The sequence below is a fragment of the Eptatretus burgeri genome, chromosome 4 (genome assembly GCF_056783735.1).
Source record: "Eptatretus burgeri isolate ZD-2024b chromosome 4, Ebu_testis_v1, whole genome shotgun sequence".
In the NCBI taxonomy this organism is placed as follows: Eukaryota; Metazoa; Chordata; class Myxini; order Myxiniformes; family Myxinidae; genus Eptatretus; species Eptatretus burgeri.
Window position 1 is genome coordinate 42,098,185 of NC_140964.1, and position 27,906 is coordinate 42,126,090.

At 44.1% G+C, this 27,906-nt stretch overlaps 1 protein-coding gene across 1 annotated transcript; it reads right to left on the bottom strand.

The window, feature by feature from the left end:
* Nucleotides 1-183: 183 nt before the first annotated feature.
* On the bottom strand, nt 184-27,766 carry MFSD12 (major facilitator superfamily domain containing 12). Its single transcript, XM_085877634.1, has 11 exons — nt 27,243-27,766; nt 24,949-25,159; nt 11,714-11,840; nt 8,517-8,729; nt 8,242-8,334; nt 7,945-8,037; nt 7,521-7,688; nt 3,317-3,411; nt 1,556-1,686; nt 986-1,043; nt 184-894 (listed from the first exon to the last, which is right to left on the bottom strand). The coding sequence occupies exons 1-11, from the start codon at nt 27,511-27,513 to the stop codon at nt 882-884; spliced, it is 1,473 nt and encodes a 490-aa protein (XP_085733760.1). The 5' UTR covers nt 27,514-27,766; the 3' UTR covers nt 184-881.
* Nucleotides 27,767-27,906: the final 140 nt, after the last annotated feature.

Sequence of the window (27,906 nt, forward strand, 5' to 3'; positions counted from 1 at the left end):
ACAGATGCTTAAGTGCGACACAAGATGATACCATGACCCTTACGTCTTGTTCAGGGGACCCTCACATTATGCTACTTCAGGCTCAGGGGCCATCTGTCTATTACATAAGCAAATGACAGAATTGTGACTTACTCCCACACACTTCATCGCCTTTTTCTTGCTCTTCTGTCCTCCTTAACCCCATTGTTTTGATCATTTTTCACTCCCCACAAAGATAGATGGGCCCCTAATCCAGAAGAGTTATGGGGCAAGCTAATATTTCCACATTAGGCACTTTAAATCATGTGATTGAACCTGTGCTGCATAACAAAGATAAACCACCTGTTGCCCTTTTCAGAACAAGACAACAAATATTATAATAACAAGACTTGTACAAGCAATAAACCAACCTATAAATAGATAAATCAACATTTTTTTTTTTCAGAAGGGGGGGTTCTTGCCTCTCATCTTGAAGCAAACTTTTAACCTAAATGTGACATCATTTCTGGTCCTCAAACCAAGACTACAATCTAGTGAACTGCAAGCCTCCTCGACAGTTCGCTATCGTAAAGTGAATATTGCACTTGTTGAACATGCACCCATCTGTCTGAATCTGACGCATGGAGAAGGAAAAAAACAAAACAGTATTGTACAAATACATTTAGATATTGCTTTCCAACATAATTGGTTCACAATATTTATCCCAGCTGGTTAAGTTGAACCGGTGTAGGAAAGGAGTTCGATTCATACCTGGTACGTGTGAGGATTACAATTCTGCCCATGTACACAAAAAACAAAAACATTTCAAGTTTCGATTGATCTTTGGGGTGGTAATCGACGGGGTCTCAGGTGCTGATCGTTACAGATCACAGGTGCAGATAAGCAGATCTTGACCACGGCAATCAATCTTTAAATCTGAGAAGTTTACATAACCTCGTTAAAAATCAACTTAAACTTGAGGTTTAACCTGTTAAAGGCAATGACAGCCACAAATAGAGAACTTCACTTTTGGTCGTAGACGCCCTCGATGCCAGCACGAGTTTGAGAACACCCATCAGTTTGTCCTGGGAATGAAGAGAAATGAACGTCAAACCTCTTTCAGGTTATCCGTAAGTCATTCTCACCCTGAGGATAAATTGTTTTACTAAAGCACAAAGCATGAAGCAGAATGTATGCAAAGCAACCGTCGAGTGGGAAAGGAAGAGGTGAGAATTTTCCAAGCCCCGAGTCGCTAAACATGCAACTTTGCCGAAGACATGATCTGTTACACCTGAAGTTTCAAAACATGTACCTCAAGTTATTATCAAGTTTATGGGAGTTTAATTGTACACATCAAATAACATCTCTCAACAAAAGACAAAGCAAAGAAAAAGGAAGAAAAACTAAATTGCTATCTGGTTTATTGTCTGCATTTATTAATGAAACGGTTTGCAAAGCACCGATCGGACAGTTGGACATATCGCTAGGCTGATTGCCGAGAATCAAAGCCAGACAACAGTCAAAGGGAACGTGAATTACCTCTACACCATCCTGTCAGACTGCTTAATGTATGATAGAAAGAAGAGGTGTTACATGCCTTTCCTGATACGTATAGGCCAAATGGTGAGGAGACCTAGCATGACGAGAGAAAGTATGGCAACCCCTCCAGGTACTGCAATCATCACGATCTTGTAGAATGGAGCACAGAGTGGACAGCATGCAACATTCCTGCGAGTCAGGGAAAGCAATAACGATCAACGTGTCCACCAAATGGCAGCCAATGTCCCATGTTCATAAGGCTATCTGAGAACTTCTCCAATGGCTTGATTTCCAATCATCAATTTGGTTTCAGACCAGGTCACTCTACCCTAGATATGCTGCTACTGCTCTCCCATCAATGGATGGAGGTCCTCAATGCCAGACAGGAAATCCGAGCCGTATCCCTGGACATATCACGTGCTTTTGACACAGTCTGGCACCCTGCCCTACTCACCAAACTCTCTTCCCATGGTATTCAAGGCCATCTCCACTCATGGCTCGCAGACTTCCTCTCCTGTCGCAGTCAACGTGTGGCCCTAAATGGAGTTCTTTCATCCCCTCTTCCTGTGCAGGCTGGAGTTCCTCAAGGTAGCGTTCTGGGCCCTGTTCTTTTTCTGGTTTTCATCAATGATCTCTCAGACTCTCTGGAAAATCCTCTATTTCTCTTTGCCGATGACTCAACCCTCTGCCGTACCATCTGTCATCCCTCAGACCGGCAAGCAGCAGCTTCTTCGCTCACTGCAGATCTGGATAAAATCACAAACTGGTCCAACACGTGGAACATGTCTTTCAATCCAGACAAATCTCACACTCTCACTATGTCTCTTCGAAAGGACCGTTTACAAAACCCGCCCATCCACTTTCTCAACAATCCTCTGGAAGAAGTCTTTTCTTTCAAGCTTCTGGGTCTCACTATCTGCCATGACCTTTCCTGGGAAAGTCACATTTCCAACCTTGCCTCAAAAGCCAGTCGCCGACTGGGAATCCTCCGTCGTGCAAAGTCCTTCCTCGGCCCTCTTGAGCTCCTGACCACTTACAAAGCTTTTGTCCGTAGCCTGATGGAGTACTGCTCTCCCCTCTGGGCTGGTGCTCCTGCCTCCCACCTTTCTCGACTTCACGCTGTCGAAACCAGGGCTTTTAAGATCATTGGCATCTCCCGCAATGAAGCTGAGTCTTTGGGCCTCTCACTCAATCACCGCAGGTTGGTCGGTGGTCTTTCTGTCTTCTACCGACTCCTCTCCAGCCTTGCCCCCTGCTCTCTCTGCGATTTGTCCCAACCACATTTCCACAGGGCGCTCAAGGTCCGCCAACAACCCCCTTCTGGTAAAACTACCAAAATCACGAATCACTGCTCATCTTCACTCTTTCATTCCTCTTTTTCCCGCCTTTGGAATAAACTTCCTCACTCTATTCTTTCCCATTCTTCCCTTCAGGCTTTCAAAACAGCTGTTCACCACCACCTCTTATCTTCCCCCATCCAAATCCTCGATCTTTTCTACCCCGATAATCCACCCAAGCCCACTTCCTTCAATTCTCCTGCTTTCCTTCCTGAAAGTCCCTTTAATGTCCATCTTCCCCTCGCCATGTTCCCCGTCCCATCCCCATCCCTCTCCCTTCCACAGTTCACCTGTGTCTGTTCCCCAATGTTTTGTCCCTTCCACTCCCGCCCCTCTTGTCTCATGCCTCCTTGCTGTGAGTTGTGTGTTAGCTCTCATACGAGCCTCGACCAAGGTATACAAAAAAAAAAAAAAAAAAAAAAAAAAAAACTTGCAAGAGGACAGTGGGAAACGTTTTCTTTATCCATACGGTTCCGACTTACTTGCAAGGATGGAGGTTTTGAATCAGCATCACAGCCAGTCCATTGGACACTTTGTCAGTGAAGCTCATCGCTCCATAGACAAAAGCTCCACACTCCTAAAAGGCACAGCACATGAAGAACTCGACAAGGACTGTCCATTAAACCACGATGCAAATTACATCAGCCACAAATCATTTTGCGACGAGAATGATATACAAATGGCCAATGTTTGATTTCATTGACAAAATATGACGAAAAACATCAAAAAGGAATCAAATATAATGGGACAGAATCATGGTTTCACTATTATGTACACATCACCTTTGCTGAAGTCTGCACCACCACACATCACACAACAGCCATGATGTTGTAGCAGTCGTAGCATATGCACAACTTTCAAAAATCAACCAGTTTCTTGCACTATCTTTCTGCCTGTATCTCCCTGAGCCCTCCAGCTACAACCATCAACTAAAACCAACATTCAGAAAAATCATAAAATTTATGAACTATAAATTATTTTGGGAAGCAAATAATTATGAATGTCTCAAATGACAGTCAAAGCCTGGTGGTGGCTTAAGATCTCAAAGTCCTGAGTTCAAGTCCCTGCTGTCGCAAAATAAGACTAAGGGTTGACTCAACCTATTATCCTTCTGAGGCCGGCAAAAATGAGTACCAGCTTACGAGGAAAAACAATCCAGTGGCAAAGGGGCGACCCATCTGGGGTTGTGCCCGATAACCAATGAAAGTCTTGGAAGCCCTTTGTGCTTGACAGTGCAATAAGGATCATCCATCAATCATGACAGGGATCACACTCCACCTCCTCAAATCCTCAACTGCCTTCTTCCTTGTCTCTTGTCCCCCCTCTCCCCCAGCACCACAGAGCCTTTTCTCCTCCTCATTCGCCCCCCTCCCCTAGCTATTCTGCAATACCCCACACTCTTTCAACAACCCTCCTTACCTCCCCCTCTCATCCCTTGTCCTACCCTCCCCCTCCACCTCCTGCACCCAAAGCCTCCTCCACTACCTCTTCATTAAAAAAAAGTGTGGACCTCAAATATCTGGGGCCTTCGCTCAAACCTTTCAGATCTTTCCTTACAGGTTGCCACTGACAAACCAGACATTTTCTGCCTAACAGAAACTTTCCTCTCCCAAGACGTGTCCGACTCCCAAGTATCTCTCCCCGGTTACTCCCTCTTACGGTATGACAGACCTGAGCCTCGTCCTGGTGGAGGTGTTGCTCTCTTCATCAAAGTCTCTATTCCTCACTCTTCATGCACTGCTCTCACTCCCCCAAACCCCCAGGAATACCTCTGGCTTCGGCTTCCCCTCCACTCCCACCTCATGTTTATATGTGTACTGTACCGTCCACCGAACAGTGATGACTCCATCTACACCTCACTATCCAAAAACATGGACCATCTTCTATCTTCTCATCCAAACTCTCTCTTCCTCTTATGTGGTGACTTCAATTGTCATCATACCAGTTGGCTAGGTGTGGGTACCTCTCTCACCTGCTATGACACCTCAGCAAAAGCTTTCTGCGACTCATTAGGACTGACTCAATCGGTCAACTTCCTGACCCGGATCTCAACCAATGGTACTCCATCTCTTCTGGATCTGATTTTGACAAATTTCCCTGACAATATCTGCTGCTCTTCCTTCGCTCCAATCGGTTCTTCTGACCACGTCCTTGTCAAAGTGGACATCTCTCTGGCTGTTATCAGAGAACCGCCTCACCGCCGTCGAGTCTGGCATTTCACTCAAGCCGACTGGCAGGGTCTCCGAGCAGCCATCAAACTTACAGACTGGTCTCCTATCACTACTTTCTCAAACATCAACTCATCCTGGGAATTCTTTCAAAGAAACTTGCTCTCCCTCATGCACAGATTTATCCCCTCTCGTGTTCAGTTGTCCTACCCTTCCTCCCACCCTTGGTTTACTGAAGCTTGTGGCGAGGCAGTTGTCCTGAAACAACTTGCCTTTGCCTCATGGAAAGCAAACCCAACTGAGGGCAATCTCAGTTCCTTCCACAAAGCTCAGAACAAGTGTGTATCTACCCTCAGGAGAGCCAGAAAACAACATCTTTTTCATCTCAAGTCTGAACTCTCAAACCTCTCTCCCTCCTCAAAATCCTGGTGGTGTTTAATCAAATCTGTTTCTGGTGTATGTTCCCTCTCCATCCCCTCCCTTACCTCAAATGGCCGCACTGCTGCTACTGCACGTGATAAAGCTGAATGTCTAAACTCGGTGTTTGCAGCTAAATCTTGTGTCCTAAACCCATCACTTTCTCTAACGACTTTACCCAGCCGCACCCAACTGTCCCTGGACTCTGTATCCTTTTCTCCTGACAAGGTGGAGAGTTTGCTTTCAAACCTCGAGTTAGATTCTGCAACCGGTCCAGACGGTATCAGCCCACGTGTCCTAAAAACCTGCTCTTCTGCTCTTGCTCACCCTCTCTCTGTTCTATTCACCCTCTCATTTGCCCAAGGTCATCTGCCATCTGCTTGGAAATCTGCTAACATCACTGCCCTGCATAAAAAAGGTGCAAAAACAGATCCCTGTAACTACAGACCAATCAGCCTTCTCCCAATCATCAGCAAGGTTATGGAATCCATCATCGCTTCAGACATGAAATCCTTCCTCTTCTCCAATGGCTTGATTTCCGATCATCAATTTGGTTTCAGACCAGGTCACTCTACCCTGGATATGCTGCTTCTGCTCCCCCATCAATGGATGGAGGTCCTCAATGCCAGACAGGAAATCCGAGCCGTATCCCTGGACATATCACGTGCTTTTGACACAGTCTGGCACCCTGCACTACTCACCAAACTCTTCCCATGGTATTCAAGGCCATCTCCACTCATGGCTCGCAGACTTCCTCTCCTGTCGCAGTCAACGTGTGGCCCTAAATGGAGTTCTTTCATCCCCTCTTCCTGTGCAGGCTGGAGTTCCACAAGGTAGCGTTCTGGGCCCTGTTCTTTTTCTGGTTTTCATCAATGATCTCTCCGACTCTCTGGAAAATCCTCTTTCTCTTTGCCGACGACTCCACCCTCTGCCGTATCATCTGTCATCCCTCAGACCGGCAAGCAGCAGCTTCTTCGCTCACTGCAGATCTGGATAAAATCACAAACTGGTCCAACACATGGAACATGTCTTTCAATCCAGACAAATCACACTCTCACGATGTCTCTTCGAAAGGACCGTTTAGAAAACCCCCGAATCCACTTTCTCAACAATCCTCTAGAAGAAGTCTTTTCTTTCAAGCTTCTGGGTGTCACTATCTGCCATGACCTTTCCTGTGAAAGTCACATTTCCAACTTCGCCTCAAAAGTCAGTCGCCGACTGGGAATCCTCCGTCGTGCAAAGTCCTTCCTCGGCCCTCTTGAGCTCCTGACCACTTACAAAGCTTTTGTCTGTAGCCTGATGGAGTACTGCTCTCCCCTCTGGGCTGGTGCTCCTGCCTCCCACCTTTCTCGGCTTCACGCTGTCGAAACCAGGGCTTTTAAGATCATTGGCATCTCCCGCAATGAAGCTGAGTCTTTGGGCCTCTCACTCAATCACCGCAGGTTGGTCGGTGGTCTTTCTGTCTTCTACCGACTCCTCTCCAGCCTTGCCCCCCCTGCTCTCTCTGCGATTTGTCCCCACCACATTTCCACAGGGCGCTCAAGGTCCGCCAACAACCCCCTTCTGGTAAAACTACCAAAATCACGAATCACTGCTCATCTTCACTCTTTCATTCCTCTTTTTTCCCGCCTTTGGAATAAACTTCCTCACTCTATTCTTTCCCATTCTTTCCTCCAGGCTTTCAAAACAGCTGTTCACCACCACCTCTTATCTTCCCCCATCCAAATCCTCGATCTTTTCTACCCCCGATAATCCACCCAAGCCCACTTCCTTCAATTCCTCTGCTTTCCTTCCTGAAAGTCCCTGTAATGTCCATATTCTCTTCACCATGTTTGCTGTCCCATCCCCATCCCTCTCCCTTCCACAGATCTCCTAATGTGTCTGTTCCCCACTGTTTTGTCCCTTCCACTCCCGCCCCTCTTGTCTCATGCCCCCTTGCTGCGAGTTGTGTGTTACCTCTCATACGAGCCTCGACAAGGTATACAAAAAAAAAAAAATGTTTATTATGAAAGCAACAATCATCAGCGAGTGACAAACAAGACAAAGCATCACTTCGGGAGGTAATGATACTCATGTAGATAGTTTTCACTCTTGTTCCTACCGTGTGATTGCCAATGAGATCTGCTGTCATGGCCAATGATGTCACAAGGATGGTGGAGGTACCAGCGCCAAGCAACAATGCTGCTGCATATACCCAGTTCCCTGGCACACCAAGCCAAACCCAGTCTGAGAAAGCCATTACCATGATCAGCCCAACAAAGTAAGTCATCTGAAAATAACATAAAATGAAATAAATAAATCACATGGACAGAACAGCAGCAGGACAAGGGGAACATTTTGTGCCATAAAGGTCAAAGGGCAGAATGATTTCATGTTGATACAATGTGAGGAAGTAGAGCACTAATGTAGCACAAAAAAAAAACAGTCTGTTGTAAAAATAATAACAACAATAATAAAAAGATTCAAATCCAATTAGGTTTCTTTTTTTAATAAAGCAAAGTGGCTTCGTAAAGAAAATAGCTCACATAACGGCCGATAAGTGCATTCAGCGGCTTCATGACAAACGAGGAGAAGAACCCACTCATATACATCACCAGAGGAATGGTGGCGATGTAATTCTTGGAAAAGGGTTAAAAAAAATATAAAAAAAGAGACAATCAGGACATGTTCTGGGTGAGATTCCAACCATGAAGCTAGGATGGGGTGAGACTACAAGGTGCATCTTGGATGTGAGGGTAGAACAAGTTGTAGGAGAGGCTTACTGCCAGAAAATGCGGGCTGGGCAAAATGTGAGATAAGAATAATCAACACCTGGCACTCACCTTGTGCAGACCAAGAGTTTCGGTGAGATACATGGGAATGTACGTTTGTGAGAGATTCACGATGAGGCGCGTGCACATGTACAACACAGCAATCTGCGACACAGTAATACCGCACACACATTGCGTTAAACACGGTTGTGTAACAAGAGGAAGGTAAGATTGTAAATGGTAACACAGAATTGATGGGACTTGTAAGAAAGGCAAAACAGGAGATTTTTTTAAACACAGTTAAGAAAGATCAAAAGTTTTTTTTCCAGCGAGAGAAAGCTCAGGACCTGGTAGAATGCAGGTTCTTTGAACCAGTCTTTCCAGATCATGTGGACACGAGTTGGACAGGGGTTCGCCGGTAGCAGAGGTGTGCTTTCAACTGCCGTTTCCACCTCCAACTGAGCTTCACGCTGCCCTGCCTTCCGTGGCTCTTCCTTCGTCCCCACATGGAATATGACCGAGAATGCAGCACCAATCGCCACAATAATGAGAACTAGATTCTAACGGAGAGAGGATTAGGTGAGAGGAAGAAACAATAAATTAAATGTTTGATAACACAAAGTAGGATTTCTGCCTGCTGGGCTAACGATTAGCTTGGGTTGTAATTTGGCGATACAGTCCTGTGGTACACGTGTTCAATCATAGCCATTAGCTTCTGCTTGTTGCCAAAGGGACGTGAGTGGCTGTGGCAATCGGTCTGTGTGTGAATCTGCATGCGGAGGTCTCTCATTCTCAGATAGACAACAATCTATATCCAAGTGAGTCTCTGCATTGTTACATGCTCGGCCTTATTCATCTTTTTTTTTTTTAATGGTAACCAGTCAGATCTTTTTCATATCTTTCCTGGCCTTCATAATAAACTACTATTCACTTACACTTGTACAGAACTACAGCAAAATCTGTTCGTGAAACAGTGTTCTTAGATTTCTCACTTTCACTCACAGGTGCACTGACCAATATCCATAATTGAGGGATGTTCCAGCAGTGACCATCATGTTGGGCTTTGTTTAACATAATGACAGTTCTCCATGCCAGTCAGGCTCCAGCCCCCTTACACACTTCCTGCCTTTCAAACATTCCTCAGCAGATCCATGTTGGCAGACTTGAACCGTCCCTACGATGTGTGTTGCTTGCTACAAATTCCTGTTTTTTTCATTTGATAATTTCTCCAGTCTACAAATACGATCTTTCTCGTTCTAATTGTTATTAATAGGCAGTGGTTGGTACAGGCTGTTTTTGTATTTTATGCAAGTCATTTTACACTGTATTCATTTTATTACCCCCGTGTGCGAAGCGGATGGTTCACCTTATCGGTCTGTTTGGAGACGTCAGGTAATGATCAAGGGACAATTAATTTCAATCGAATTGGATATTTTGAACATTGTAGAACACGAATTGGAACATGAACCTGCAGTTCAGAAGAACTTTGGCTCTGGATTTGGCAAATTGTACAGAATCTCATCCCCATCGCGCATGCGCACAGAGGAGCAAGGTAATATTTTTACTCTTTCTGCCCGTCTGGTAGTCAAACAAGATTGAAAATCATTCCAAACAGAAAACTTACTGTTTTTAAGGACATCATAAGGGACACAAACAACAGGAACGAAGAACAAAAGTAATGTGTTAAATAAGGTGGTGTAAGGTAACATGTTAACATCTGTCCGGTCTGATTTGTCCGCATTTACTTTGGCGTTCTATGAACTCTCCAGTTGTTAATGCTTAAATTCTAAAATGTTTGCTGCACAGTGAGCTTCATTCATGCATCTATATATTACTAAAACTCTCATCTTGTACATATGTATGTATGTTCCTGAAATACAGCCAAAACGGAACACTATAGGGCTAAAATTTTCTGCCCACATTACTCACCATTCTCCTGCGGTGTGCAGTATCAAGTTTCGTTCAAATCGGGAAACGAAGAATATTAAAAAATAAATTCCCGATTCAGTCAAGGATTCTTCGGGAGAATTTGATCAATGCAAACAACCTCAGCGGTATAGTTCGCTGGAGCTATCTTTTTTTTTAATCAACCGCTGTCACAAACGGGAACCCAACGGGTTCACGGGTTGTCTAGTATTTATTAAAACATTTGCAATGAGAACGGCACTCGATAGAGCGCTTACCTCTGCCACACAATGTCTGATCCACGAGAACATATCAGGCCCAATACATTTTTCAAATATCATGCTATGCATAGTTTTTTGCCCCATCTCTCAATGGTGAAGAATCACTTTAAAAATTAAATAATTCTCGTATCCAGATTCGGATCTTCACCAAAATGTAATCAATTCGTCGTGGACACACCCAACCTGTCCACCAAGTTTCATCCGAATCCATCCACAACTTTTTGAGGTATTGTGCTATATATATATATATATATATATATATATATATATATATATATATATATATATATATATATATATATATATATATATATATATATATATATATATACACACACACACACACACACACAGTCATCCCCGTTTATCGCGGGGGTTACGTTCCAAACCCCCCCGCGAGAAGTGAAAATCCGCGATGAATGGATGCCTCCCAAAAATATTGATTCGTCTGGTCTGGTCAGCTTGGCAATGATCGGGTTCGAGGTGCCGGAGATCGACTCGTCTGGCCTGGTCGCCTTGGCAGTGATCGGGTTCGAGGTGCCGGAGATAGACTCGACTCTTCTGGTCGCCTTGGCAGTGATTGGGTTTGAGGTTCCGGAGATCGACTCGTCTGGTCTGGTCGGTTTGGCAGTGATCAGGTTTGACGTGCCGGAGATCGACTCGTCTGGTCTGGTCAGTTTGGCAGTGCTTGTCGAACCGCGGCAAACCTTTTTCCTTCCCGAAGCATATATCGAGCACCTTAACCTTCTCCTGGAGCGTCAGGACCTTCCTCTGGCACTTCGGTTCCTTGCCAGAAGCCTCAGAAGGTGCAGGGCGTTTGGACGGCATAGTGGGGCTTGGAGAAAAAAACGTAGAAAATATTCGAAGTTCACAAGCGAAACTTTGTCTCGTGCGTTGTGTGACTTGTCGAGCACCACGCGTTATAATTTATTGCTTAAATAATTTATATTTTATATATTATTACCACGATATACCGGGGGAATCCGCAGAAAAAATTAGTTAGGTTCCGAGGGAAAACCCGCGATGAACCGGGGGCGCGATAGGTGAACCGCGATATAGCAGGGGATTACTGTATATCGGTTTAGCCCTGTCTCTCAATGGTGAAGAATCACTGAAAAAATTATCAGGTCCAGATCTTCATCAAAATTGAATCATTTCGTCCTTGTCACACACCCAACCTGTCCCCAAAATTTTATCTGAATCCGTCCACAACCTTTTGAGATATCCTGTACATAAACAGACAGAAAGGGGTGAAAACATAACCTCCTTCACCTTCGGTGTTGTTAACAAAGCATCACGAGCTTGATGGAATCAAATATGTATGGAAATGGGACATGCTGATGGGCCAGTACATTTACCCTAAATATGGGGATGTCCTGAGGCCCAAGGTTTCCAGATAAATCCCCAGTGGAAGTCGGCTGGAAGTGAAAAAGAAGCCAAGCCACACCGTACACCATGATGTTCGCCATCACGGTAAATGCGTACCTGCATGACAATGGACAACGCATGAGCAGAACACGTCAATATATACAAGAAATAGCACCTACCGGAATGTTACCTAAACATGAGCAAGTAATGCACCTGCGTACCATCAGGTCCAACATTCACAGGTTCGTCTCGATGAAACGTCATCGGAAGCGAATTGTACGACAAACAGAATCGGAGCCGAATTCAAGAGGTCCGCGTCAGTTAAAGTCGATCTTGATGCCTGGAAGCAGAGGGCACATTCAACCAATGAGTTTGTCACGTTTCGAAAAGAACTCGGGCACGTTTCAACTGCACAGAAGACCACCCAGCGGTGAAAACATTCGGCTTGAGCCTTTGTCCATGTGACAAATTCATTGGTCAGAATGTCTTCCTGCTTTCTTTATGGATACCCCCCCCCACCCCCACCAAAACCAGACCATTTTATTTATGCCTGGCTTTTCCATTTCCAACCAATGCAGGAACAACGCACAGCACAAATTCCTCAAAACGAATGTGATAACTCTGTTATGGAGAAAGAGAGAGGTCACGGGTAAACAGAAACATCATTGAATGACTAAGACATCTTAAATTTCCCATTATGAACAAGCTGGATTTCTTGGAACGAGAGCGAGAAAAAAAGAAGAAGAACTTGGCAAAGATACCATTTTAAACTACAATCTTTTAAAGATGAAGTATATCTGTCCTTTTCATTGTGGTGAAATTGCACCACTTCATGACCTTGCAATTGAAAAGTTATTAACAAACCTTATCGGTAGGCACCTGGAATGTGGAGTGGACACTTCAAATGAGAAATGTCACGATTGTACTTTTTCGTTAAATCTATTAAGTTTTTTTTAAAACAGGGATAAGGAAGAGAGATCACAAAAAACACACAGGACTTTGGTAGGACTCAGCAAAGGTCAGAATCAAGCTGCTGACCTCCCAGCAGACGCTCCAACCACAATGCCACAGAGTGATTATTCAACAAGCTACTTATTAAAACATGCAATTTGGTGTCTGTCGGACTGTTTTGTAGACCACGATACATTTGGTCGTTACTTATCCAATCGCAACCAAACTTAACAGGGGGACGAAGGACCCCATGACGGAGGTTGTAGCAATTTAACTTTGCCCCCCCCCCCTGCTCAAGGGGGGTTTGCACCTAGCACAAACTCCATGTTGAGGTGTATAATCGGTTATCATGGCTTTCATGGGGCACACCTTCCGGATGTAAAAATTATAACTACAAACGATTCAGTCAATTCTGTCCAACGTACATTTCCATTTTAAAACAGTCACCACTAAACTGGAAGAAGTTTGGAGGAAACTCGACGTAATTAACCAAGAGAAGCCAGACGTAACAACACACATACACGCAATGTACTGGTAAGTACTTACAAAAGCTGTTATATTTGAAGTTATAACCTTTAACTTATAAGCAATTGACCGATTTCCCAACGACTCGGATCATCAGCTGGGCACCGTTTTTCAAGGTTTCCATCCGTTCAGCCCAGAACCTCTCCAAAACGGCGGATCCACAACCCTGGCTGCAGGTCCACATCAGTCGATTACTCAACATCAATGGACCCACAACATCAAAGTTGTGTCCAGACAGTCAGTCAACGCAGCAATGTAATATCCTTATTCAAACTTATTTAAATATTACTTTTATTTAAGGTATTACTACATTTGAATAACTTTAAATCATACACCACTTTATATGATAAAATATTGAGTGATAAACACTGTACCTTGTAGACATGTCCATGACACAGCACCTCCATCCAACCATCGACTCAAACTCATTCAAATACTGAAACTGTCATTAACAGATTTTTAACATGCTGTACTATCAACAACCATTAATTAACAACCGATTTTAACATGCTGTACTATCAACAACCATTAATTAACAACCAATTTTAACATGCTGTACTATCAACAACCATTAATTAACAACCAATTTTAACATGCTGCATTGTTAACCATTAATTAACAACCAATTTTAACATGCTGTACTATCAACAACCATCAATTAACAACCAATTTTAACATGCTGTACTATCAGCAACCATTAATTAACAACCAATTTTAGAATGCTGCACTGTGTATCCGAGCAACCACCAACAAATTATTTTAATGCTTATTTATAAATAATATCAATTATTTGAATTTTTTTATATCCAAATACCTGCTATATATACATATATATATATATACATATACACACACAATTGTTAAATAATATTTCCTGAACTGTTCCTCAACAACTTGTAAGCCTGAGTTAACTATAACCGATTACCGTTTGCTAGAACACTGCCTGGCACCCGTGAAAACCTATACTTGCCGGTGGGTTCTTATGAAGCTTAGGAATCCAGAAAAAAAATACAAAGATGTACCTCTTTACATTTAATACTGAAATTATGAACTAAAACTTCCTGATGCTCAGAGATAATATCTTGGAATAACTGATGACAAGGAACATATGTGCTCATTCCGATACTGGTATAAATTGTGTGCTGCCTTTTTGGCTGCTGGTTGCATCATTGGTTAGGAGCGTGGCTCCGCCGCTGATGCAGTGCTCCCATTACCAGTATATTGTAATACAGTGCTCCTATTACCAGCTCATTTCATCGACCTTAGAAGGATGACAGGCTGAGTCAACCCCTGGTGTTAATTCAGTGGCCAATGGGGCTCAAACTCAGGACCCTAGGATCCCAAGCCACCACCCTAACCGCTAAGCCAACACCAAGCTTCCTGTACTGGTGAAAGCAACCATATTAATGCACAACTCTCACAATAAAACTTTTACATTAAACTTTTTACAAACCACAATAAAATTATTAGCAGCTTTATCCACTGGAGCTATCACGTAGCTATCATGGAGATCCTGAATGTTTTTTACGAACACACTGCTTGTTCAACACTGGTTTAGACCGACCAGGTGAAAACAAGCAGCGACTACTTAAAAAAAATTAAAAAAAATAAAAAAACCAATTCTATTATCCAGGACTTCCACAACTCTGTTAAACCATGCATTGAAACTGTTTACAGATAACTTAAACTTGGTGCACATTTTGTTTACAAAATTAGAGACAGAATCCATAATTGAAGAGCTAATGCAATTCCAAGGCTGAGTTACTGGTTCCTCTATATTAGCTCCAATTTTCATCAGATCCCTAATTTTACTTTTACTAATTATATTCAAATCCCCAGAAAATCCGTGTCCACAAAGACCATATATAAAAGGGGAAGACGAACATGCACAGTCCGTTTCCAAAATGTCCTTTCCTACATCTATATGAAGAGTTTAAAGAAATTTACCATAATTTAATAAGGATTGTCCTATGGTCTTAGTGAAAGTGAAATAAATCTTCAATGGGGTTCACTCCCTAACTTTATCTGGTAATAAACTCTCTACACTGGTATCCCTAAAAATAGAATGAAGCCGAAACCTATCTTCCTGTTTGCTGGAAAAAAAAATCATAAGGAACTCATGGATCCCATCAACTTTGGGAGTCGCCTTCTTTACCAGAACCCTGCTTCAAAAAACTTCAACCAAAAACGAGCACAACATATGAACCTGTAAACCCCAAAGAATATTACCGAAGGCTTGTTTGGAACATGACCTCAGAACAACATAAAACCTTTAAGTTTATCAATCTCTGAAATTTCTACTGTAGTATATAAGAGTAAAACTCATATACTACAGTTCTAACTGCAGCATTTTTTCCAGGGCAACTTTAAAACCGGAACAAAGTCAGCAGCTGCCGGTTTTTCGTGAACATGAGGGCAGGCAGCTCATGCCCCAAAATGGAAGAGAAATATAGGGTGCAGGTATGAGTGGGGGGTGGTATTAAAAGGGGAAATAGGAATAAAGAGAGATAGGAAACAGTAAAAGGAACGCACTGTGAGACTAAAAAAAACAACAACAAGAGGTTTGAAAGAAAAAGAACAAATAAAGATGAAAGGAAGTACCCAGGCAAGACTCAAGATCCAGCAATAAATTCAAGACCAAAATGCAGTAACAAGTAAAAGCGACGGTCAGTCCACCAGCGGGGAAGCAAAGTCCACACAGCATCAGGATATGGTACGAGCAAAATCAAAATAAAGACCAGTTATTGCACAATCCCAAGAAGGAAACCAGACGTAACAACACACACACACGGTACTGTTATACTTATCGTGTCCCCCTCAGATGAACGGACCAGAGCAGTCTCAACTCGCATAAGCAGCTTTGTTAGCTAAAGATCGTTGCTGCTTACTTCGGGGCCTAGCGAGTCTTTCCGCATGAATGATGAATCGCATTGCTCGCTCGAGTTTGAGCCATGATCAGATTATATGTGGACTGTATATGGATTGTTTATAACCTATCTTGGCGCCTCAAGTGCGATTTCTCCCAACCATGGTATGGTTTCAAGTGCGATAATGCCAACGATACCGTTACGGCCCAATTATGACGTTTATTTGATGCATAACCATATTCCTAAGGTCCATTAGCATTGATTAATGCTTGCCAGAGGAAAATGTGGAGAAAATTTGACGTTCAGGGCTGAAAGGATCGAAACCTCGATGAAAACCAGTGCCCAGCTGATGATCCGGGCAGTTGGGAAATCAGTCAATGGTCAGATCAGGTGTGGGAGCATGCGCCAGAGCAGCGCATCACTGCGTCCACTTTCTGCCGGTACTCCAGGGGACTCCGTCTGACCATCCCCAGGCAGATGCCTGGCCCATCCCCATTTCATTGAGATGCCAATCAACCTGCTACAACCATGAGGCTCGTGGTCGGCCCATTGGTCTCCTCCACTCACGAGACTCCCTCGCTGAGAGAGTCTTGCGAGCAGGATCAGCATCAGGAAAACGAGCCACATGTCCATACAGCCGTAGCTGGCGCTCATGGACTATGCAGGCAACAAATCTCATTTGAAAGAGACCTGGTACCAAAGAAATAAAGTCTCCGTATCAGATCCCTGGTGAGAGTCCAAGTCTCACATCCATAGAGCAATACTGGAAGCACCAAGGACCTGAGGACTCGGACTTTCGTCATCCTGCACAGGTACTGGCAGCGCCACACCCCATTATCCAGTGAATCCATAACTCCCCAAGCCCGACCCAGATATCTATTGACCTCTGACTCACAGCCAGCAGAGACATGAATATCACTGCCAAGGTAAGTGAATCTCTCCATGACCTCAACATCCTCACCACAAACAGGAACAGACAGGACAACAGCATCCAAGATGTCATTGAAAGCCTGGATCTTAGTTGTGACCCAGGAAACCCATAATCCCAGTGGCTCAGACTCATTCAGCACTTCGAGGGCCTCCAAAAGGATATCTAAAGTCTCCGCAAAGATGACAGCATCATCTGCGAAATCAAGGTCAGAGATCTTGACATTCCCAGATGATGCACCGCAGCTTGATCTCTCCGACATCCTCCCGAGAATCCAGTCCATACAAGTGCTGAAAAGTGTGTGGGCCAGTACACACCCCTGACAAACTCCAGTAACAACTGGAAATAAGTCAGAGATGGTACCACCACATAGCACAGCACTCTCAGTACCAGAGTAGAGTTGAGACATCAGATCGATCAGTTTTGGTGGCACCCCATGAAGACCAAGAATCCTCCAGAGGGCATCCCGATTCACTGAATAAAACACTTTACAGAGATCAACATAGGCTGCCAGCAGCCCCTGCCAAAACTCTCGTCTGCATTCGGTGAGGACCCGAAGAGCGAGGATACGGTCAATCGTTGACCTCTTTGGTGTAAAGCCTGACTGCTCTAGACGCCGGTGCTCAAGCAGATGGTGACGAACCCTATCAAGAATTATCCGAGCAAAGACCTTGCCCGGCACTGAGAGCAGCGTCACCCCTCGGTAGTTGTTCCCTTTCCAGTCTTGGCAGTCTTGGCGATCACCCTTCCCTTTCCAGAGAGGGACTTCAAGGCCCCTCTCCCAGTAGTTGGGATGATGCCTGTGTTCCAGGCAGAGCACAGAACTGCATGCAACGACACAAGTGCAGCATTTCCACCAGCCTTGAGAAGTTCAGCATGGATGCCACAGATCCCTGGAACTTTACCCCATTTCAAAAGGTTCACCGCAGCCTGTTTCCACAAACGAAGGTGGACCACAGTTGATTGGAGGGTCAGCAACAGTCATTATAACACCCCTGACGTCCAACTCGACAGCTGGTGGATCAGCCTGCTACAATCACTTAAAGTAACCGGCCCAGCGGGCCTTCACTTCGGACTCCTCTGTCAAGAGCCCACCACCCTCTGCTCCAACTGCAGTACGCCGAGGGATGGGCTTGGATAAACGCAATGCGTGAATTCCCCTGTAAGCAGGATGAAAATCACTTGACCACATGTGATGCTCTACCCCCTCACAGATTCCTCGCACGTAGGCCTCCTTGTCCACCCTTAGCACACTTAGTTTTACACCTCAGCTCCCTGAACAGCTCAACTCTGCCATTCAGCCTGGCCCTGCGACTCTGGTCAATGGTATTCAGTTTCTCTTGAGACAAAATTCTTCTTTGCCCTCCAGTGAGTTCCAAGACATCCACCAGCAACATCAAGGGCGGCAGTCTTGAAGGCACTCCACAACTCTTCACTTTCCAAAGCACCCAGACCCCCCAAATCTCCACTCAGCTTGTTCGCAAACTCCTCAGCTGTCCTCTCATCCTTGAGCTTGCCAACATCCAGCCTCGGCTGGGATGGTACCATTCTCCTGGATTTAAGGTGCAACTTCAGAGTTGCTACAACAAGCCGGTGGTCAGTATTGAGGAACTGAGTACTCCGGTCGACCCTAGTTCTGAATCATCCTCCAGCGACCATCAACGATTACATGGTCAATCTCCTTTGCCATATCGCCAGCGTTGGAATACCAAGTCCAGGGATGAGCTTGCGGGCGCTGAAACCATGAACCGGCCACCCTAAGTCCATGACTTCTTGCAAAGTCAAGGAACTTAGTGCTATTCTGGTTCATAGTTCCAGACCCATGGGGACAAACACACGTCTCATAACCATCCCTATCACCTCCAGTCGATGCATTGAAATCCCCCAAGACTAGAGGAGTATCTCACCTGGGGAAACACAGACTCGAGCGTGGCATAGAATGCCTCCTTCACGGTGAGATCACTCGCCTCAGTCGGAGCATATTCAGAGACCAGAGAAATGACACCCAACGAGTGACGAATCCTTAGTCTCATAATACGCTCGTTGACTGGTGTTACCTCAATTATCATTGGAGTCAGCTTTTTGGACACAGCTACAGCAACTCCTTGGGCATGGTAACCATTACAGCGACCAGAAGAATCGGAGGTGTAACCACCCACCATGATCTCGCCGCAATGCGGTCTCCGAACTTCAGAGTGTGCTGCAATACTGATGTCCAAACGCATGAGCTCAGATAATAGAGACAGGTGATCATCCTCTCTTAGGGATAGGACATTCCAAGCACCCACCCGAAGGGACTGCCTCAGGTTAACCCAAGGAGACCGCCGTCTGGTAGACGACACCACAGCACCACTCCAACACACTCTCCCGCAATCTGACCCGGGAATGTTACCCTGTGGTTTCCCTCCTATCATCAAAGATTGGGGGTCCTGAAGGCTTTGCCCCAATTCCATCATCCGTTGAGCTGCTCTGCGAAGAGAATCTGCACAGGAGGTACTCCCACGGAGTGGGTTATCAGATTTCTCTGTGCTTCGAGAATGTTTTGTGGAATGAAGGGTTTTACGGTGGTCGGAGTGCAAATCCTGCCACCAACCTCCTAATAAGAAGTAACCCAACTGCAGGAGGACGTTTGCAGACAGTTGGGCACGAGATGTGGATGGCCGTTGGCTCAGAAGGAGCTCCTCCACCCTTTGACAGGTTTTGTTTTTAATGCTGCTGGGTGTCCATATCCAAACACCCTCCTCACCAAAAAACCTGGTGGGGGAGACGGTTTATTCGCCGACAACCCGACCATGTAACAGGTTAGGACAGGTTTACATGATACCTGTAGCAAATCATAGATCTGATCTACCCTGACAATGGCTTATAAGTTAAGGTTATAACTTCAAATATTATAGCTTTTGTGGGTACTTACCAGTACATAATATATCTGTTTGTATGTTTTTATGTATATGTGTATTTGTTGTTGTCTGGCTTCCTTCTTGGGACTACGGTGCAGTAATTGATCTATATTTTGGAGTATGCACGGGCGTTGTATTGGCCAACAGTCGCTGGGCCACATTCCTATTAAAACCAATTATGGCTGATTTCTGGTGACATTAATGTTCAGACGTCTCCAAACATTCTTATCCTGCACTGCTTTCCAAAGCTCTTGCAGAGACAGCTTGGTCGCAGCCTTTAACCCGTCCATTGGGGGTGTGTTCCATTACCAATTAGCTTGCTGTCGCTTGCCAAGCCAGCCGTTCCTCATCAACCGTGTCATTGAGGTGCTTGCTTAAGTGCTTAAAACCACTTGGTGAGCACTCTATAAACTGATTGGTGATGGAATACATTGCTCTTCTCAGTTGACAAGATTTTAATCTTTTTGAGGTGTAAAAAAAAGAAAAAAAGAAAAAAAAAAAAAAGACCATCCTTTACACTTTCCTTCTTCACTGTCTGCAGCAGTTTCATCAAGTCCTCTTTACTTTCTGCCAACGTAGTGGTATCATCAGCATACCTTAGGTTGTTGATACATCTACCTCCTATCCCTACTCCAGCCTCCATGTCATCCAAGTTATATTTTTCGTCAAAATGATTCTAACCACAAATTAATCGGTCAATTCCGTCCAATAGTAATACTATTAACACGGGGAGGCTGGCAGGATGGCCTCGAGCTATGCACCATCTTCTCTTAGCTGTCTCGCCTGGGTTCGAATCCTGACCCAACTGTCACCCCGTCGTTTCACAGGCAGGGTGATTCATCAACGTGGGCCACTTCTCGGATGGATGTTAAACTGGCGTCCTATCTACCAGCATTAGTTGCTGGACTTTAAAGATTCCACAGTGTCCTTCACGGAGAGTCGTGAGCTATCGATGGCACCCTGAACAAATTACAAATTCCTGCCTCAACCTTAGTCGGACATCAGGCCTGGCTAGCCGGTTCGTGAAAGACTTGGGTGAAGCTTCCCCCAGCCAACCCCACAACGATGTGGGAATAATTGTGGCCATTAAATAATAAGGGTATTAACAAACCACCATCCGCATGATGCGCACATACACAGAGGATCCAAAAGACCCATTTAGACCTTTATAGCCCTTCAAATCCCTTTAGACCGAATAGACAGCTTGGACCCTTGACCATTTATAGCTTAAGACCACTCGGACCTTTTTATATTACAAACAAATATAATATCAAGATTATTGCAAATAAATTTGCACAGTATTATGATTGGTGTAAATCATGACAACACAGCAAACCTGTAATGCAAATCTCTGTCACGACATGTGGAGAGGCGAGCGCAGTGAGCCGATCCACACTAGTATAACAAAATAAAACTCATAATAGTAAAAAATGAACGCTTCAAGAATGCTCTTCACCACAAAGACAATGGCATCAATTTAAAAATCAAAAATAATTTGGCTTCATCACAACTGCAAATAAAATCCAGACCAGCAAATATATGCGGCCCAGTTTGTAGAATCATTAAATCATGTCGCGGTTGTAGTCCAGGCATTATATGACAAATAAGGACTGAACCTCACACAAATTGCAACAGAAAATCTGATAACTGTTCATTACTCATAAATGTGTCCTCTATAACATATAAAAAGTCCTAATGAATCCAAGTGGTGGAATTTTTTTTTTAAATAAATTAAAATTATTTTTAATTTTTATTTTATTTTTCCAAAATGTTTCTTAACCGTACTCTGGTACCACTTGTTGCTACTTTATAATGGGATATTTAGCAATGCTCTAACTATATATGTAATACTAAATACATATTTCCAAAGGAAGATGGTCTGGTTTTATTATTGAGATGACCCGTGCTTTCAGATGAGACCTCCAAATGATTTAAATCCATTTATTATGGTCTGGCGTGTATACTTTAACAGTGCATGCACTGATGTTCAACACAACTAATAATGTGTAACGATAAAAAGTTATGTGCTTCTGAAGACATTATTTTAAAGTAACAGCACTATTATACTATTATATATAAGGCAACATAATATTTGAGGTTGTCTGGTTACTCAACCACTGCTTTCATCATCGTCATCGTCATCGTCATCATATTCAGTCTGAAATGAATTTGCACACCCTGATCCTTTGCATTTGCTACATGCAACAGAGCACTCGGTGTCATGCTTCTTGCATGTGCACCTCAGGTTGCTGCAATCTGTCTTGCAGCTGCATCTGATGACCTGCAGGAGTTCCTGGGGAGCTGGTGGTAAGTCAGTTTCGACAGGGATGAGCCCCCCCATCACTTTATTTCCATCCCCAGTCTGGCGGCAGGAGTTCATCCACGGTTCCATTCCACTGCTGCACCTGGTCGTACACACAGAGACTGTGGTACTTTGCTGCTGCAGAGGTAGGTGGTAGGCTCTGTGGCTGTACATAAGAAGTTCAAGTAGCCACCTTCTCACAAAAGTGCTTGTGTCATAGTGAGTTGAGTCCCTCCCCAGGCTTACCATTGTTCAGGCAGACCAAAGCATTCTCTCCTGCTGCCACAACATCTGCCGTGGAAGCTGACGGTGTGTCAAACACTGTAGCTTGCTCACTGAAGTCATCACTGGTTGTGAATTTCTTGAGGGCGGCTCCTTTACTAATGCCATACAGGCAGGATGTAGTATCACACCCAAGGATCACGTGGATGAAGAGAATGTCAGTGCACACACTGGGACCCAGTTGCTGCTTGAGAGCCTTGATGTTCTAGACACGTGGGTTCTTTGTGCTCTTCTTTGGCTCAGGTTGGAAGAAGAGGTCATGTGACTCGAGCTTGGTATGGTGGATAAGTAGCATGAGCAGATCTGTATAATCACCGATGAGCACAGTGTTTGTTGTGGTTGAAGACTCCACTGCTTTCTGCAGTATGAGGAGCTCAGCATCACCTGAAGCATGATACGTCTGACAGTTCTTCTTCTGCAGTTGGCCACTGAGCATGTTGATGAACTGTTGATCGTTTGTGTTGTTTGCGAGGAACTCGTCTTTCTTCATTGTCACAGGCATGCCCTCATCAAAAGTCACAGTTGCTCCAGTCCTCCTACCTGCTTGTCTCTGGTGTGTCATGTCCTTAGTGGATGTACCCTCATAACCATCGAAAACGACGATTGCCTCCCCATACTTTCTTGTGACACTCGGTGTACAACCTGCAAATGTTATTGTATGTGGATCCACGTGTCCATGGGATGCGCTGAACAAGTGCTCCACCATCCAGCACGTACTGAACCTGGCCTGTGATCCCTGGAAGGTCAGGTGTGAGGAGGGCCCAGATGGCATCTGCCAGCACTGGCGTTCACAACTTCCAGAAAGGCATTAAATCTTTCTTTGTCTTGTGGCCGACCCAGTTTTTTCTTTACCTCCGTTTCGCTGGTCTGATGAGCTGGTGGCACTTGCTTCTTGGTACGGAAATTTACGCTGCACACTCGGTGATACACTGCATCTGCAGCATGCAGGTCATGCACATGCGACACACGAGCTTTCACTAAGACTGCCCAGGCATCTCCTCTTTCATTGCAAGATTTCAAGAGCATACTCTTGAACTCAAAACTGTCCTCACTGGGAATACAGTCCAATCAGAACTCTTCCTCTTGGTCCCAACATGCGCTGACCTCCCACAAAACAGACAGACAGTCTCTGTCATAATGGAACTCATCAGCTGAGCGTAGTCGCACATGCCTGTCGACTTTCTCTTGTTCTTTCTCCTTTCATGCTTTCGCTATTTGTTGAAGGCTGGCATATTTCTTGCGGCAGACTTGATGAACCAGTTCCCCAGGTGATGTATGAAAGTCATCATTTCTGGATTTACTTGCTCGGTTGATGGCGTCACCCCTTTTCAGTAAGTATAGATGGTGGCTGTCCGTCCCCTTCTGCAGGGTCCTTACAAATGGCACATCTTGGAGTGCCCCTCATTGTTCAGGATGTGATGGCACTGCAATAATGTTAAAAAAAACATGAGTATTCATTTTAAAGTACAGTAACTGTGCCAAATAACCACACGTGAATTTCACTGATTGCACATTTTGCAACTTTCAACTTGACCGTTTTTACAATGCAAATGTCTTCAATTTGCTGTGAATTTCCTTTTGAACTTGCACCGTACTGCACCCAATATCATGTCTCATGTAAAACAAAGTTTCTGGGAGATTGTGGATCATACTGAACCCTTTGTGTGGACATCAGACAAGCAGACATGAAAAAAATCCATTATTGTAACATGGGCAGCAATGGAGAAAAATGTCATCACCCATTTCAGTACTTTTTAATAGTTTCCACCACTTGGATTCCTTAGGACTTTTGGTATGTTATACAGGACATAGTTATGAGAATAAACCAGTTGAAAGAGTTTCTGTTGCAATTTTTCTGAGGTCACATCATATAATGCCTGTACTATTGTCACCGAACATCAAACAGAACAGAATAACCACACGTGAATTTCACTGATTGCACATTTTGCAACTTTCAACTTGACCGTTTTTACAATGCAAATGTCTTCAATTTGCTGTGAATTTCCTTTTGAACTTGCACCGTACTGCACCCAATATCATGTCTCATGTAAAACAAAGTTTCTGGGAGATTGTGGATCATACTGAACCCTTTGTGTGGACATCAGACAAGCAGACATGAAAAAAATCCATTATTGTAACATGGGCAGCAATGGAGAAAAATGTCATCACCCATTTCAGTACTTTTTAATAGTTTCCACCACTTGGATTCCTTAGGACTTTTGGTATGTTATACAGGACATAGTTATGAGAATAAACCAGTTGAAAGAGTTTCTGTTGCAATTTTTCTGAGGTCACATCATATAATGCCTGTACTATTGTCACCGAACATCAAACAGAACAGAATAATCAGTGAACATTTTGCCACAGTTAATGTTCGCTACAGATCCTCAACGTCATGAACCGAGGGGTCAAACCTTAACAGTAGGATTAATCCATCACCGATGGCTTGTAACCACAGCAATCAAACTACCTGTAAGCGGTAAGTTCCACCTTGTCTCCATCAGAACATGCCAGCTGCGGGATGAGTGACAGATGAGATATCTGTACAGAAGCCCACCCACACTGGAAGATCACAATGAGAGGTGCATAGAGGAGGATCTTGGCAAACTCAGGGGTGGTGTCGGAGCATCCCAGGCAGGGGTTAAAAATGAATGGGAAGGTCAGCACCACAGCAAGGGTACCTGCACGACAAGCCTCCTAGTATTCACAGCTGGACATTTTGTTTGTAGATTTCACAGGGAATGCCTCTCAATAGGTTGTGAAACAACCTATAACTTTGTGTCAAAACAAACAGATTTTATGATTAAACAATAAAAATGCATGTATAAAACCGTTTATAATCAAACAACAAAAATCTCTGTGCATTGAAAAGTGTTTTTATTTTTATTTTTATCTTTATTGCAGAGCTGAAACTGCAACACAAAAGTTGAGATAACGTTTTAACATGTACAATTTGTTCTGACTGACAGATATAGCCTGCCGTGAAGATTATTCATGAATAAGTGTATTGCATCACTGCTCCTCGAGAAAGATTCAAACACTGAATAATTTTTCAGAGTTGATAAAATGATTGTAAATAAACAAATAAGGGGATAAATAAAGCAGATAGACCTCTATAAACCATCTGTTATGGTGTGTCAGACACAATTTCCAAGCGACAATAGTTCAATTGAATAAATATATGCACATGTACTTTATGGTTATAAAACAGAACAGCGCAATAATGAGGTCTCGAAAAGATGTGCTAAGTAGGGATTCAAGGATAAAAAGTGGGTAAAAGCTCAATAAAAACTAGAAGGGCACTCGGTGGAGCGCGTACCTCCACCACGTAACGCCTGATCCATCAGATCCGTAAGCTCTGATGTTGGTGCCCACTCCCCTTTCTACTGTTCCTTTTGTTCTGTTACGCCTTGAACCATTTATGTTCTAGTTCCTCCACAAGCCTTGACTTTGCATTTGTTTTTTAAATAAAAAATATATATATATCCTCAAGAATAACCCCATCATGCATAATGTAATCCTGCATAATCTCCCAAAGCAGGCTGTCTGGTCTCATTATTGCAAGGTATCAAAGAAAAAAAATAACTAACGTTCACCTGAAACTTTAAACTCTCTCAAATGCAAAAGGTCAGAATTAAAAAATAAATAAATAAATAAATAAAAAGGTTTGCTTTAAACTTTTTTTTAAGTTTAGGAATAGTTTGTGCAGCAGTTTAAAGGGCTCAAAATAAGTGGAATCTTTCATGATGAACTTTGATTCACCGAGCCTGTTGCTTCCTTATTGCAGACAGGCGGTGGTCTCTGGTCTTTGTCTCCATCCGTCCATCGAAAATGGCCGTCCAACAGTGAATTTGATGAAATAATTTTCTGATTAAGAATCCAGATTCTGACAAAAGTCAAAATCTGTATGTAGAATGTGCTGTCATACCGCACATGTATAAACCCGAGGTCAAGATGACGTCATGGAGGTGACAGGGGGGGGCAATCGAGTGTAAAAGGGCACCAAATAACATTATAATCTTCCTTTGAAGATATTGATTCAAGAAAAGAACGATTACACGTCAAGTGAAGCCATATCAAGATTCCTTGACAAGTGAAGCCATATCCAGATTCCTAGATAAGTGAAGCCTTGTCTAGAATTATAAACCTGGTGTTGGCTTCACGGTTAGGGTGGTGGCTGGGGATCCTAGGCTCCTGAGTTCAAGCCCCATCAGCCACTGAATTAACACCAGGGGGTTGACTCAGCCCGTTATCCTTCCGAGGTCGGCGAAATGAGCACCAGTGTACTGGTAATAGGGGCACTGCATCAGTGGCTTATCTACACTCCTAATAACCAATGATGCAACCAGCAGCCAAAAGGCTGCACACAGAAGGGAAGGGGTATTGACCGATTTATTAAATCTGGTATTGGTGCGGCACAGGCATGACGGGCCCAATGGCCGCCTCCTGCACATAATTTCCTCGTAATCCTTCGTAATATCTCGTCATGCAACGAAACATGATATGATGTTCCGATTCTGTGGACCTTTAAAGATGTCTGTTCACCACGAGCTCAGGTCATCCCCCATCCATACTCTTCATATTCACCCTCATTAACTCCCCCCCCCCAACCCCACCCTTACTGTGCTCGACCTTGTTCACCCCATATTTTTTCTGCATCTTTACATTCAATAACGAAGCAAACAGATAACTTGAGCATCAAGTGGACGTGGTAAACAGACCTTCCCACCATCAGACCATTTACACCTGCCACACGAAGCTCACCTGCCAGATGCCAAGTCTTGCGTGCACCGTAGACGGGGAAACACGACCTGCGGTCAGTTTCAAAACCCACAATCGGTGTGCAAATCCCATCCGCAACCTGCCCCAGCATGAGCAACAAGCCAGCCGCGGAGTTCCCGAACCTCCGGACGTTGTGGTAGTACACGAGGAGGTACGTGAACCATACGGAGGCACACAGGTCGTTAAGGAAATGACCCACGGCGAAGCTCAGCTTGGTGCACACACCGAGACCGTTCGGACTCGACCTTTCCATCCCCAGCACAGTTCTTCGCTTGTTGTGGCTTTGTACCTATCACGAGCTCAGGTAAACGCTCCACGAGTGGCTGGGTGAAGCTTGGCGACGATGGCAGCAACGGGAACTCGCAGTCGTAGTGAAATAATTAAATCTGTTTCACTTTTGACGTGTTTAATAAACATCCACAAAATGATTACACGCGCTCGAACCTCCCCGCACCCTGAACTCGGGCGGCAAAGTTAAATAAACCGAGAGTCTTGTTGTTGTTGTTGTTGTTGTTGTTTTATCATTTGGCACTTCCTTCTTTCGTGACGACCGAACTGTTGGTGTTGTGGTTTTTTTTTTTGTATACCTTGTCAAGGCTCGTGTGAGAGCAAACACACAACAAGGGGGGCATGAGGCAAGAGGGGC